A 15,677-nucleotide genomic window follows, 5' to 3' on the forward strand; every position below is an offset into this window, starting at 1 on the left:
TCCTCAGACCACCGAACTGCAACCCCTCCCCACCACGACTACGCCTCGATATCCTGTCCATGTATATCACAAACAGGATTGGTGACAAGGCGCAGCCCTGGCGGAGACCAGCACCCACTGAGAACGAAACTGACTGGCTGCCGAGGACGCGAATGTATTTTCATTTATTTTTTAAAACAACCTCTTGCCTACAGAGCAAGCGTCTCTATCGATTGGGCCACGGCCATGGTGACCACACTGTTGTAACTGGATTTACTAATATATATCTATATGACGCTACAACTAACAACAAATGAGAGGAGAACTCCTCAAAGCAGATCTGTGCTAAACTGATTTGGTCTGCTTCTCTTGTTCAGCGATTGGGCGCAAACACTTCAAATGCATTGGCTGAGCGAAAAGAAGGGCGGAGATTATTAGCATACTAAAGAAACGCCGTATTTTACGGCGTTGTGATGTGCACAAAAGCGCTGTATTTTACGTGCGGTTTGATGTTCAAAACGGCGCTTTTTACGCGCGCTCTTGAAAGGCTCAATTGCGGCGTAAAAAACGGCGCTTTTTTGCGCATGACGGCGTAAAATACGGCGTTTTTCTACATTTTACGGCGTTTTTTACGGCGTAATGAAGGTGATACGCGTCTAAATTATGCCGTTTTCTGGCGGGGATGGCTTGCCATAACAACGTAGAGGCTGCCACGCGCTCTCTCTGCTGCCGGCGCTCCAGCGCAACACACACACACATACACACATGCACGCACGCAGCACCGTGCGACTAATAAAAAATTATATAATCGGGGCTAATTAAACACAGGGTCTGTGATTAGGATGTCTGGGTTCAGGGTCTGCGTTCAGGGCCTAATCGACCAGGTAAACACGCGTCCCGTCGTCCTCTGAGCTCCAGGAAACCAAGTTCCAGGTGGTTAATATTTAGCTCAGACGTCGTTCACTCAATACATTCATGATCCAAAATCTGACCGCAGCTGACCTCAGATCTGGTGAACTGGGCTTTTATGTCTTTCACTTCATATGTTTCGACCAATCCTGTTGCTGGAGGCAGAGTTATTTGCAGACAAACTAGACCAGCCCATGGAACAATTTATAATGTAAATACAGACATTCCTGTATAATTAAGGTGTATGATGGCTCCCTCTGCTGGACAGTCTCACACCAAACTACATTTTCCGTTTGAACCAACGTAGCTATAGTACATTGATGTGAGACGGGTTGGTGGATTGAACGTGTTGAAGTAGCAGAGAATGGCCTGCGGGGCAGTATGTACATTGTTAAATACATGAATAGGCTTGAATTTAGTAGTAATATGGAGGTTTCATATTTTTACAAAATGCATTATGTGCATGTATATTAAATGTATTGCAGGAGTTTAGCTTGACATTAACCAAGTTAAAGGACAATTAAATGAACCGCACCAAACATGTAGAAGTCAATGTGGGATTTTAATATATAAACAAAAACACTTGACAGAAGTTTAATTTTGTAAAGGAAAGCAGAGGAAAACATTTTCCCAAATTAATCTTTTCAAAATGACACCACCATTCCGAAAGCAAGTGAAGAGGTTTGTCTAAAAGCAGTCCTCCCTGACCAGCTCTGTCCCTGACTCTAAACCCTGACTCTCAACCCTAACGCTGAACCCTCTGAGGGCAGGAAGACGCGCCTTCAGTGTAAAGGTTCGAACCACAGAGAAGGGAGAAGAAGAGGAAGCAGTAGAGAGTAGTGAAGTAGTGAGGTTAGTGACAGACGTGAGAGAAAGATGTGTGGAAGCACACGGTTACATGTGGGGTCAAGAAGATCACTCCCACTGGAGGTCATTGATCCATTGAGCCTCGTCCTCGTGGAGGACGAGGCTCAGATGAACTGAGGAGACGGGACCAGCAGGATGTCAGGATCAGGGCGGGTTCAGCTCAGGTGTGTCTACCCCCGACCAAACAGGATCAGGTGAGGTTCAGCTCAGGTGTGTCTGCCCGGACCAAACAAGGACATTGATTAGGTTCAATATTCAAAAGATGCAACATTATCTGAACCAAAGATAAGTCATTAAGGAGCAGGCAGGCTTTAGGGCGCCTTGCTCAAGGATGCATCACTGTATTCTGAGGACTTGAACCCGGCACCATTGGTTTGAGAGTTGAACCCTCAGCCCCCTACCTAGTCCACTATGTCCAGATAATGCAAACTTACGAGGAATCCATGATGGTAGAGTCCTGGATGTCCTCAGGATTTGCCTTCCAGATGTACGGCCTCTCCATCAGTCCACCAGATTCCTGGTCTGGTTATAAACGTAATTTGTCTCTAATGAAAGGTAACAAACACAGGAGTAGTTGGGCTGTAATGTAAAGTAACAAACACAGGAGTAGTTGGGCTCTAATGCAAGGTAACAAACACAGGAGTAGTTTGTCTCTAATATCAGGTAACAAACACAGTAGTAGTTTGTCTCTAATGTAAGGTAACAAACACAGGAGTAGTTGGGCTGTAATGTAAAGTAACAAACACAGGAGTAGTTGGGCTCTAATGTAAGGTCAGAAACACAGGAGTAGTTGGGCTCTTATGGCGCGTAACAAAGTAGCAGCTGTAGTTTGTCTGGTAACCAACCACAGTAGTATACCGTAACTTGTACTGGACAAACTAATCCTGCGTTACAACAAGTCCACTCTGTTTATTTTATGCAAACTTACGAGGATCCTGGTTGGTAGAGTGATGTCATCCTCCAGAGTCTCAGCTCCTCCATTAGCTCTCCTCAGACAGAGTCCTGGTCTGGAACAAACAGCGGAAGTCTTGCTTCAACATGTGGTAAAACAGATGTAGTCGTCTGGTATATATGGTACAAACACCGGCAGTTTGTGGTAGCAGTATTCTACGAGAAGTGGCAGTGAGTGTGATGATCACTTCAGAGTCAAGCTCCATCTACCCCACGACAGACGTCCTTCACCAGGCAGGGCCTCCCCCAGCTCCTCCACCAGGCAGGGCCTCCATCAGCTCCTTCAGCCATGGATTCCTGGTCTGGTTACAAACACAGTTGGTCTCAGCAGTAAATCACCTGGGGACGCAACACACCCCACCTCCTGCATCTGAGGTTCACTTGTAAAATGGAAGACAAATTTAAACATATTTAAACACTTAAATTAGACAACGTCTGCAGATTGACGCATTCAGCAATTCATCCACTACGGTCGTAGCAGCACTCGTAACAATAATGGCTCATATGACTCTTGCATAACCCCCGTATGAATTAACTCCAATCACAGCTTGGCACTGATTTAAAGTCATAAGATGATCAAAACCAGACCTAAACTACCGTGGATTTTAGTGTTTCAGATGAGCTTGGTGATGGTTACCCTCTGGTCCGGTGCTGCAGGCCCCTGGTCTCCAGCCTCAGTCTCCGGTCCATCCTGGCACCACAAGCCTCCGGTCCCCAGCCTCACCTTTCAGCTACAGCAGCAGGTTTATACCAGCATTTTCCCAACAATAAACTTAATTGACTCATCCGAAACCGAGTTACACAATTAATTGAACTACTATTTATAACTCGAGGCTAGAAAAGACTTGAGACCAGACATGAGCATCCCATTTTACGGAATGAAGACAGAGCAGTCCACAAGTTTAAAGAAGTGGTTCAGGCCATGCATTGAAACTGACCTGAGAAGAGACTACTCACACACCAGAGCACTGACCTGTTCTGGAGGACTTCTGACAGGAGGTGGAGGTCTGGCTCTGGGTGAGGAGGTGGAGGTCTTGCTCTGGGTGAGGAGGCAGACAACTTGGGACAAACTACATGTTACCTTTTTAACCTTGTACAGTTCTAGAGTATCTTCTACTGTAACTGTACTGGAAGGACCGCCATTATTTTAGCTTTGATATTATCCAGTTGGTAACTCTGCACCAAAGTCGTTGTTTAACGTCATTTCATTGGGTAGGGTTTAACTTCTGTGGCAATTAATGACAGCAGATATTTAGAATGTACAAAAGCTGAAGTAACAAAGAACACTAAGCAGTATCGATATTAAATCAAATATACTCAGCCATATTTAGGTGCTGGGTTCCGTTGAAGAAATGTCAAATTGTCTTCCACCTTCAAATGATTTTCAGCCTTCACTGATGTAAAAAATGGACCCGCAAGTAGAACGATGTTTTGTACGCAGCGAGAGTCCCGTCACGTCAACACTCAGAACCGTCCATGGCGGGAAGCACAAACCGTCCGACTGAAATCCGAACATTCCGGCCGGAACCAACCAAAGAAAAAACAGAACCAGAGCCTCACCTTGAGCTGAACGGAGGAAGATCCTGAAGTCCAGCGATGGTCTTCATTAAAACACAGCCAACAGACTTACCTTGATGTGATCTGTTTGTTGCTGTTGGTCATTACTACTATTCAGTGTACCTTTACATTATTATGCACCCAGTGTGTACAAATTATATCACTCAAAACCGTACGAAGAACCAAACTACCATGTACGTCCCACAACAACTTTAAACCTAAAATCATTCAATCCAAAACTGTGACTACATTTTACAATTATCTAGATTATTCAAGGTACAAACCATACAGAGCAAATCTAAATGCTGCGCTCACAGAGAGCCGACCATAGCCCTGCAATGTCACCCTGACCGCCTCATCACCAACAGCAAATCATGCCGGCCAGCCAACACATGTACAGGTCCAGTGAGATGTGGGCATCTGAGTGAAAGGACTGCCCATATTCAAAAGAAACCCAATTCCTGAACTATCCAACCATCTTCATGGTTTAAAGATTTACAGACTTGACATGCCATTGTGTTCTAATCACCTTTGTCTGCTCCCTCGTTACTTATAAAACTCTACATCTCCATCACTAGAGTGTTGCATCCTACTCATGGGGATGTGGTCTGAGTGAGCAGAGATGCATGCTGGGATACAGTGCTGTCTGAAGTCTTCAGTTCTATAGACACGCCCCTCAGGAGAAACCAAGTGTTTGAGAATCTGTCGTGACATCAGTTACATGAGCTGGAATATCCTTCTAGATGGCGCCAGGATTCTCAGAGGAGAAAGGCCAAGAGGAAGATGTGAGGGTTCTTCCTCTCAGCCAGTGGAACATAACAACGGTCTTCATCAGAGTACCATGGAACACTTTGAAACATTCCCCTCTTTACACCTTGAAGCCCCAGTGAAGGTTTCCTTACCTCCTCAGCTGAAGAGCACAACTTCAGCTCGAAGAGCACAACTTCAGCTCGAAGAGCGCACTAGTTGGAGTTCCCAGATTGGTTCTGATTTAAGGGAACCAATCGTTCAGCTAGTCCTGTCCGAAACAAATACAGTACAGCCTGAGAAGACGTGCAACGGAGAGCAAGACAATATCCACAGGGCTCTCCATCAATCCAGCCAGGTAGGAAGAGCCGTCTCATTACAGGTCTGAAGGTCATCTTCAATACCAATTTAGGTCCCTTTCCAACTTCAGACTCTCCTTGTGGAATGCCTTTAGGTGTCCATCCTCCATTGATCCTGATTGGTGTAGTCCTAGTTTGAAGTCACTGATCCGAACACCCGCTTGCATCCTTTTACACTTGAGTTGGATACTCTCCTTCCTGCCCAGTGTGTTGGATATCGCTCCGGAGCGTCGCTCAGGGCTCTTCATGTCTACTGGAGGCCCTTAAGTAAACGTGTGGTCATCCATCAGGTATGATTTATTTGACCATTCCAATATCCCAAGCCAATCACACAGACCCCCGTATGAACATTAGCACTGTCAAAGCAAGCCGGACACACACACACATAGAACCCAGAACACGCACGTAGAACCCCATGCCAGGTGGAACCAAACACACGTAGAACCCCATGCCAGGTGTGTGTGGGAGACACACACAGAAGAACCCAAGCAATGCTCAAAAATCATCCATCTCATGTCAAACCCAAACACACACACCACTGAGCCATAAAAGGCCAAACAATCATGCAGGGTAAAAACCTCATGCCAAATAACGTTCCATCATCCAACCCCAGCTCTCCTGCCAGGGCACCCAGAACAGAACAACCAATGTCTCCAGAGACGTAAATTATGTACAACATTCTTCAGTGGCGTCCCACATTGGTGATGGATTATGCTTGGCGTCTCCAAAATGTGTCCCAGGTTTATTCAATGTCTCTGAAGTCATGTCTTTGTAGTCCAGTGGTTTCCTGAATGAGGGGCCTTCACAGATGCAAACGGTGCAGCTTTAGTCAGCCTGAGGACAGGAAGGAGGTCATCTGTTCAGATGACCACCCAGTGGAGGGGGGTGGCTCTTGAGGAGCAGGATCCATCTGGGGATGGCCCCAAATAAGACCTTCTTGGAAATAAAACTGTTCCTGAGGAGTCACGATGCCTGGAGGGGACTGTTGAATGTGTTCCATGGTTCTCTGTGTCAGACTGAAGTTGTGTTTTAGTCGTTGAGATGAGGAGCCCCCTCATCTCCCCTTGGTGTTTCTCCTTCTGAATCCCTGTCTCCAACTTTAAGAACATTCCAGTCCATGTAACTGACGTCACAACGGTTTCTCAAACACTCGGTTTCCCCTGAGGGGGCGTGTCTACAGACCTGTAGACTAGAGACAGCTCTGTACCCCAGTATGCACCTCTGCTCACTCAGACCACACCCTCCTCAGTAAAGCAACACTCATGTGATGAAGATGCAGAGCTCAGGAGAGTAGCTGGAAAGAAGACTGAAGATATCAGAACCCAACCCATTACTCCAGCTTACAACAATAACTTGGAGCCTGTAACCATTTTAACAAATCATTAAAACCAACATAAACCAAACACCCAAGTAACCCATGAACCAATAAAACATCCTTACTACTCAGATCAACCTTCAGGTAACAGGTTAACTCACCAGGAAGCCAAAATACATCAATGTGCCCAAGAGTAATGAGAAACTTATGACTTACAGTTTGCAGTTCATCTTCATGGTTAAGTTGGGATACTCACAGAACTGCAGTTAAATATCCATGCTAGACCTTTGAAGGAAGGAACAGTTTACTCATGGTCCCCATACTTGGGCCCTGTCCCACAGTTCAACATCTACCATCGCCATTAAATCAGATAAATGAATGACAAATTTTGGGCTTTTGGGATCATCCAACTTTTAAATAATGATTAAGATAATGAAGTAATCCAGCTTTTTAATATAAGTTATACTAATTATTTGACTGTCATTAGTCAAGAGTGATTTACCTCTTACTTTGACAAGATTGAATGTATAGTCTCTAAAATGTTACTTTCAGGTAGAATCATTATTTCAATTTCAAATGAGAGTTAAAACACCACAATCCCCGATTTCCTTCAGACATAATCAGTGATTTATATTCAACATACGTCACAAGTCACACAATTCTACTCACATCAGGTTCAGATGAGATGCTCCTCTTTACTTCAAAAAATCTTTAACCCGTGAAACAGGAAGAGATTAAGTCACAACAGACCTCAACAAAACAGTACACACACGTTCTGGTTTCTGGGAACTGCCATACAGTGGAGGACACCAACGTACTGTCCGGTTCCCTCTTAAGTGAAACGCACCAGAAAACCACTTGGCGGCAGGGGAGCTAATTAGTTAAACTCAACGCACGTGTGATCTTGCGTCCCTGTGTGTGTAGTGAGCGGATGTGGACAGCAGAGTGCGATGTTACCACACGAGAACATCTGCTCTCTGAGCGCTCTGCGAGATACCGTCTCCATTGCAACCGTAACTTGGCAGCATCCTGAACGGCCCTTTGAGGAGTGAGAAGGAAGCTTTCATCATAGAGACCAGAGAGACTCGTTCACTGGTTAAACTGGAGTCATCGCCTACCACCACACACGTTAACACACACACACACACACACACACACACACACACACACACACACACACACACACACACACACACACACACACACACACACACATACAACATATAGATACAAACCATATGCAGACACACACGATGGATACAAACCATTTATATACACGCACACATCATAGGTAGCCTATACACCATATAGATACACACACACCATAGACACAAGCCATATAGATGCACACCATAAAGATCAACGCACCAAATAGACGCACACCAAAGATTAACTTAATATAGATACAAACTATATAGATACCCCCCCCCCCACACACACACACACACACACACACACACACACACACACACACACACACACACACACACACACACACACACACACACACACACACACACACTAGACACACTCCATACAGTTCTGGTCACTAAATACTACTCCTCCTTCTCTCTTCTCCTTCTCCCCTCTAATCCTTTTCTCCTCTCCTTCCTCCCTTCTCCGTCTCTCTTCCACACATATCACATTTTTATTGCCTCTAGTCAAGAGAATAGATTTGGGTGGGGATTTCTAAGTTTCATAAACATCATATGCTTTATTGTGCATGCAAACTTTTTCATAATGCTTTATCTAAATAAACGAATTACGCGGTTTATTATAGCTTTAAATATCGACCTGACTGCTATGCTGCTTATCCCCAAACATCTAAAGTTCCATTCAATTTTTCGCAGAGTAAAATGAATAAAGTGAGGCAGACCTTACACACATATTTATTTCTTTATTTCTTTATTTCAAGGATAGCCCCTTGAGATGTATCATCTCATTTTCGAGGGGGTCCTTACAATAATGACAAATAATACAATGAAAGTAAAAAGTAAATTATAAACATAAATTCAAACACATAAGCACAAGGACAAACGCACGCACACTCACACACACACACACACACACACACACACACACACTCACACACCCACACACCCACACACACTCCAACAATGCTCCCTATAGCTACCCCCCCCCTTCCCACCCCCTACCAGCCAGTATTACACAGAGTACAATCAAATATATTAATATACATTACATACAATAAATACATTTTCTTGCATGCACAAGTAGAATATACAGTACATATTTCAACCCAGATACACACATGTAAATAGTATAGTGGACAAAAGGAAAGCAGGTATGAGTAGAATGAGTCCTAGAGAGAAAAGGTAAGATAGATCAGAAACAAGAGCAGGATGTTTTATAATGCAAAACTAAAGATGATTTGAAGATATGGAAAGAAGTAATAGACCTAAGTGAGGAGGGAAGGTTGTTCCAATCTGATGGAGCTTTGAATTTGAATGCCCGACGACCAATTTCTTTCCTGATTCTAGGTTTAACTAGAAACAGGTGGTCCATGTGCCGTAGGCTGTATTGAGAAGTTAGAGGGATTAAGAGTTGTTTCAAATATGAAGGGAAATTGAGATGGATGCATTTGAATGTAAGTATTGACCAATGGAATTGCCTTCTGGAATTAGGGGCAAGCCAGTTCAGGGATATATACACACACACACACACACACACACACACACACACACACACACACACACACGCACGGATCTGACTGGGGATAGGATAGGTATGGAAGTAAATCTGTGCCATCGGATTTTGAAAATAAAAAGCCATTGAATTCTAAGCACTGAATATGTATGCATTGAAATGAATTTTGGATTTTTTGCCTCTGAATGTAACTCAATAAATCATATTCAGCTTTATTTTTCAATGTTAAAAATGTCTAAATCAAATATTCAACGTTAAAAAATTCAACGTAAATATTTTTGAATTTTCATGCCATATTCAATGTCAGAAAATTCAATGTCAGAAAATTCAGTGTTAACATCCGGGGACCCAAGGAATAGCAATCGATCCTGGATGCTCGATCACGGTCAAGCAATTAGGAGAGCGGGAATAAGAGCGTCACTCGATTCTTCTTTCTTGATATAAAAGTTAATTCTAAACAGCATTTTACACAGTAGCCTATATTAGGAAATGCTCAAAGGTAAATCAACGTCATTAAACACTGACTAGCTTTTTATGGGGAGCGAAGCCACCGAAAAGTGTGACCCTAGGGGGCGCTGTTGCCCATTTTCTGCAAAATACACATGAAGTCGAAACATCCCCAAGCTTAAAACCTAACGTTTGTATCGTCATCGAAAACTCGGATTGAGGGTCATATTGAGGTTATCATATTCGGGGCTAATTAAATAACATCCGAGGCTTTAGCCCCGAACAAAACAGCAGAGTGACGCCACTGACCTCATCCACCATCCCAACCGCAACAAACTCTGGGGACGTTGAGAGTCCAGACGACGCCATGTAGGAAATCCTCATAGTGAATCAGTCAGTCAGTCAGTCAGTCAGTCAGTCAGTCAGTCAGTCAGTCAGTCAGACAGACAGACAGACAGACAGACAGACAGACAGACAGACAGACAGACAGACAGACAGACAGACAGACAGACAGACAGACAGACAGACAGACAGGTTAAAGGTGCGTTCATGGTCCTGGTGACGCTCACGCTTACGCGTGTTCCCGACAGCGACCGCTCATGTGCACTGCGTTGGGTATCGAAATCTTCTTCACAGCAGGTTTTTTTTATCCGATAAAAAGCAGTCAGAACTAAACAGAACTTAGTAGGATCAGTTTCAAGTTCGAAGGCCTTTATTTCCTTGTAGCCTATCACCTACTAGCTTTTATTTAAGAGAAGCACATCGTATGGCCACTGTGTGGAAGGCTACACATGCCCTTATCCAGAGCTGGTTTACCAGTACACAACGTTTAAAACTGAGCAAAGTCGATGCCAACAGACGGTTACAACGTCAATCTATAGTAAAGAATGTGATATGATGGTTGATTCTTTTATATTGAGTAAAACTTTCCTGTTCCGTCATGTTCATGAGCGTCACCAGTAAACCATACGTCATCAACTGGGCAAGTCTTGGGCAAATCTGGCCCCAGTTGCTGAACGGAAGCAGAATCATAAGAGCGTCATAAGGTGTCGTTCACGAGAACTTTCTGACGTCGCGAAAATGTTTTCCCCATAATTCCCAGCGATGTGAACGCACCATAATACTGTACATCCCAGCAAACAGACAGGTGTATGGCCCCTCCCCCTGTCCTATGGCTCCGCCCCCTGGCCGTACAGGTAATGTGGGAACCTTTTGTTTATCTAAAAACATGATTTAATCTTAATTATTATTAATTATTTTGATTCTAAATTCAACAGGAAATTGGCGGGAACCCTCAGGTTGGATTTGTTTGTACAACCTACTAATGGTTAAACAAGAAGAGTGGAAATGGGATTAAAAGTATATTTAAACAGAATCACTCCAAACTGAAGTTTAATGTTTAGTCGCGATAATAGATTATATTTATTTGATTCATAAACAACATCATCAAATGAATATTCAAAGTAAATGATTAATCATGTTGTGGATTAATTGGTCGCATTTGGGATGATTAGCGAATGGTTTTCAGTTTTACAAGGAAATCAAACAACTAAATGTCTTCTATTCAGGGACCAGAAACAAACCTTTTGAAACGTTTAAATAAAACTATTGAATAATAGTCAACTATTGATTAATAGTCAACTATGGAATAATAGTTTTGAACAGGAATAACTGTCATCAGTCTTACCTGAGGACACACCGTGACCAAAGACCAACAGCAGCAGCCCCGTTAGCGCCTTCATATCGATGTATTCAGAAGAACAGCTCGATGAGATTATCCACAGAGACGTGACTCTGACTCCAGCATCAGACGCACTGATGCTCACACACTGTTACAGCGACCAAGTTTCATGTAACCCTTAATGAATTGTTCTTACAATATTATGTTCAGCTGGCTTTAATATATATTCAGCATTACATCATTTTCAACAATGTTCAGCTATACATAATGTTCATTTATACTTAACGTTCAGAAAGATATAACGTTCAATTATATATAATGTTCAGCATATTTTTTAGCCATATCTAATCTTCATACATATATATGTTTAGATGTATACAGTTCAGCTAAATGTGTGTTGATATGTGTGTTTATGAATGTGTGTTTTATGTGTGTGTGTGCGTGCGTGTGTGCGTGTGTGTGTGCGTGTGTGTGTGTTTTGTCTTTCAGCATAAGACATCTGATATCAGGACGCTAGTGGAGGAAGATCATCAAAGATATGAACTCTGGTCACAAAAAGCCCAATAACTTCACTAAATGAAAGGACCTAACCTATAAACAGTATATTGAGAATATTTTCAGATTTTTTGGGGGATTATATTGTCCAAATAACCCCAAACGAGAGTACAGCGATTTTTACATTTGGATGATTAAAAAAAACATTAATATTTAATCCAATTCCGATTTTTTTGTAAAAATACAAAAAAACCTTCATGCTAGAGCAGCCTAGCTCGATTGTGCTAGCTTATGTTGCGAGGTCGTGTTGCCATGGTTTCCAAGCATCAGTGAAAGATTACAGGTTTAAGCCAGTGAGTTAATCAAATCTATCACAAATACAGCGATCTAATTGATTTACAATTTTTACGGATAAATGGTTGTTATCAAGATAAAGTTAAGTATGAATGTTATTGTTATTAAGCAGATATAGCATCTTTAGTTAGCTGAAGTCCCAAGCCTGTTTGTAAGGATTATAAACAAACTGCGATCCACTCCATCCTGCTTTAGGAAGCTGAACGTGAGAAGCCTCTTCATGATTTAACTACAAACCTAAACAGCAAGAAAGTACAAATCAGCATTAAACATTAAACACATTATCAATGTGATGTTGTACTGTTAATATATTACTGTGATGATGCACTGTTAACATATGACTGTTAATGTTAATCTATTAGTGTGATGAGGTACTGTTAGAATATTACTGTGATGAAGTACTGTTCAAATATGATTGTTAATCTATTAAGGTATGGCCGCACTGAACGCATTACGCGCGTAACGCGCCTAGCCTGCCGCTTGATCATTGTGCGTCACAAAAATGGTTCAACGCACCTAACGCGCCTACGGAGCTAGATGAGCCCGCCCAAAACTTATTGGCCCCCGCTACTTTTCTTTTGCTCCACAAACATGGCCGAGATCACCACCATCGCTGCGCTGTATTTGCTGTGGGAGTTCGAGGAGAGTAGGAAACCCAAACGCCGTCGTGTTTGGGAGCATTACATCCTCCGTAGGCGCTCACAGCTGGGTGGGTTTCACCACCTCCTCCAGGAACTCCAGTAGCCTGGCTCCGCCCGCCTAAGTACTTCCGCTCAATTTGAATTTCCCTTCAGTACTAGGTCTGGACCTGCTGTATGTAATTTGGTTTTCTGGCGCCGCCACAGCGGCCACCAATCAGCGAACAGAGGGCGTGTCTGAGAACAATGACGATAAAGTCGTACGCCAGTTTGAGTTGTTGTTGTAGGTCGGTAGTTGATTTACAATGTGCAATTTTTCCCTGATAAATTTAACTCGACGAACAAAACCTGCAGCTGTCGTTGACGGACATTTTCGTGCAGACGCGCAAGGTGTTTGGTTTGTGTACAACCTGCGCGTGATTCCCGGCGCATGACATACGTCACGACCAAACGTTAGCGATTGGTTATGGCAGATCCAGAGTGGCACTGGGCAGATCCAATCATTTTAAACTTCAACAGACACCCGCCTTCAAGTGAGTTAACGTTTGTCAATTGATTAGGTCCAGACTCTCTGTACTAATGAAATGAAATGAAGTGAAGTACGAGAGTCTGGTAGAACCAGGCTAGAACTCCGCCTGGATGACGGCCGGTTCCAGACGTATTTTCGGTTGACTTGGGCCATGTCTGATGACCTGCTAGCCCGGGATGGTGCCAGGATCTCCCGTCAGGACACCAACTACAGGCGCTCCTTATCAGCTGCTGAGCGTCCGTCCTCGTCTCTCTGCCAGTGACGTCGGGTCAAGCTCAACGCTGATTGGCTATCGCGGATAAGCGTCACTCGTAGGAGCGTAAAAAGAAAAAATTATTGAACTCTGCGAGTAGGTGCGTTGGGCGCGTTATTTAGGTGTGTAAAACGCCTAAATCAACGCGCTTAACGCATTATTATAGCGCGTGTCACGCATCTACACGCCTAAACCAATGGTTCCCGGTGCAAAAATGCTGATTTTCTGCGCCTCTAACGTGCGTAACACGTTCAGTGTGGCCGTACCTTTACTGTGGTGAAGTACTGTTAATAGTTGTATTACTATCGCTGTGATAAAGTAGACTGCAAACAAATATAACTGTAAACATATGACTCTGAATAAGTATTGTAAAGTGGTAAAGTACTGACTGTGGTCAGAGGTTGGGCCTCAGGAGCCGGATTCTGCCCCTCAGTGTTCTCAGAGCTGGTGTCAGAACCTGGGAAGTATCAGAATGGGAGGAGGTGAAGTCATGAGCTAGATGTATCTAGATCTATATAGCTGTATAGTCCAGTGAGCTAGATGTATCTAGATCTATAGAGCTATATAGTCCAGTGAGCTAGATGTATCTAGATCTATAGAGCTATATAGTCCAGTGAGCTAGATGTAAATACATCTACAGCGCTGTATAGACCAGTGAGCTAGATGTATCTAGATATACAGAGCTGTATAACCCAGTGAGCTAGAAAAGTCACCAAGGTCTCTGTGTTGTAAGTGGTGTTAATCATAAGAACAGAACTGCAGTAAACACTCATTTTAATCACCAACTGGTTTGTGATGCTTCTCTGAATCTAAGGATCAAGAGAAATGTTTAGTGTTGTAACAGTGGTGAATATCCTCATGTTATTATACTTTCATATTCTTAATGCCACAACATCTCAGTGGACATTGGAGGAGGTTCATCATTCAGAGGTGGAGAGGTTTCTACCACCAGACCACCAGTGGGTAAAGACAACCAATCAGATCGTAGGAAGGGGACAGGAAGTAGGAGCAGGTGGAGATCAGGTCTCAGTCCTCCCGGAGAGTTTGATCCACTCACCGTTCCTCTTCTTGTACAGAAGGACTCCAACAACAGCAGCAGCAGCAGCGAGGAGGAGAACAAGCAACCCAATGATGATGGGGATGGTGAGGGCACTCTTGTACACTGAAGGTACATCAAAAAAATACAATCAGTCGTGTAATAATAGATGATGGACAGAGACCCTCCCCCATCCATCCCGCCATCATTGAACCACATGTCAACGTCACGTGATGCTACACACACGACTAACACAACGTCAGTGTAACTATTCCTCTAGTATGGCGACACATTAGTGCCATAATTCACTAACGTGATAAAAGATGCATTCGGGCGTATTATATTATTCCACACGCTGTGGCAACCCGCCACGTTGAGCGCACCAACTCCTCCCAAACAGGACAGCATTTCGTTGGTGAAAGCCAAAAAAGGCAGGTTTATTACCGAACATAAAGTCTCTCCAAACACAAATAACTTAAACCTCGGGAGGAATCAGCGGTCCCCCTTCTTCGTGGGTGGAATCCCGTCACCCACGAGGACCGGTCTCTCCGTGCAGGAGCTCCAAGGCTGGGAGAGCCCCGAATGAGTGGAGAAGCAGGCTATTTAAGCCCTGCTTCTCCACTTGTTCCTCAGGTGCTCTCAATGTCCTTAATTGGCCTGGGCCGGGTTGCCACAACGCGTAGATATTAACTGCGAGCGCGCAAATGATCTCTGCGCGCGCAAAACAGCCTCTCGCGCGCGCAAATTACCTCTCGCGAAAGATGTTTTTACGCTCTCGCTCAAATTTAATTTTGGCACTATGGGGGAGGGAACCAAGGCAGGGCGGGCTTTCCTATGATTGGCCGTTTCTGAAGCGCGATATTTGATTGACAGCCCTCCTCAGCCCTCCTCTC

The 15,677-nt window shown here is 43.8% G+C and overlaps 2 protein-coding genes and 1 long non-coding RNA gene across 8 annotated transcripts in view; all 3 read right to left on the reverse strand.

Annotated features, from left to right (window-relative positions):
• LOC130375606 (major histocompatibility complex class I-related gene protein-like) overlaps positions 1 to 11,570 on the reverse strand; it is a 124,407-nt gene extending 112,837 nt beyond the window's left edge. Inside the window, exon 1 of the mRNA XM_056582633.1 lies at positions 11,486 to 11,570. Within this exon, the coding sequence (XP_056438608.1) occupies positions 11,486 to 11,540 (55 nt within the window). The 5' untranslated portion in view covers positions 11,541 to 11,570. The remainder of the gene's footprint in view (positions 1 to 11,485) is intronic.
• On the reverse strand, positions 1,442 to 4,202 carry LOC130375665 (uncharacterized). Of its 4 annotated transcripts, none has more exons than XR_008893894.1 (6): positions 3,680 to 4,202; positions 3,344 to 3,437; positions 2,917 to 3,008; positions 2,684 to 2,762; positions 2,190 to 2,277; positions 1,442 to 1,971 (listed from the first exon to the last, which is right to left on the reverse strand). It is a non-coding gene; the product is annotated as an uncharacterized LOC130375665 (long non-coding RNA). The 4 variants fall into 4 exon arrangements; XR_008893893.1 differs by having other exon boundaries at positions 2,190 to 2,300; XR_008893895.1 differs by having other exon boundaries at positions 2,190 to 2,300; positions 2,895 to 3,008.
• An 870-nt stretch (positions 11,571 to 12,440) lies between the features above and the next one.
• LOC130375614 (H-2 class I histocompatibility antigen, Q9 alpha chain-like) overlaps positions 12,441 to 15,677 on the reverse strand; it is a 43,759-nt gene continuing 40,522 nt past the window's right edge. For all 3 annotated transcript variants that reach the window (XM_056582649.1, XM_056582648.1, XM_056582646.1), the window contains one exon: positions 12,441 to 12,527. The gene's annotated coding sequence lies outside the window, so the exon portion shown is untranslated. The remainder of the gene's footprint in view (positions 12,528 to 15,677) is intronic.

Source organism: Gadus chalcogrammus, chromosome 22 (genome assembly GCF_026213295.1).
Source record: "Gadus chalcogrammus isolate NIFS_2021 chromosome 22, NIFS_Gcha_1.0, whole genome shotgun sequence".
NCBI lineage: Eukaryota > Metazoa > Chordata > Actinopteri > Gadiformes > Gadidae > Gadus > Gadus chalcogrammus.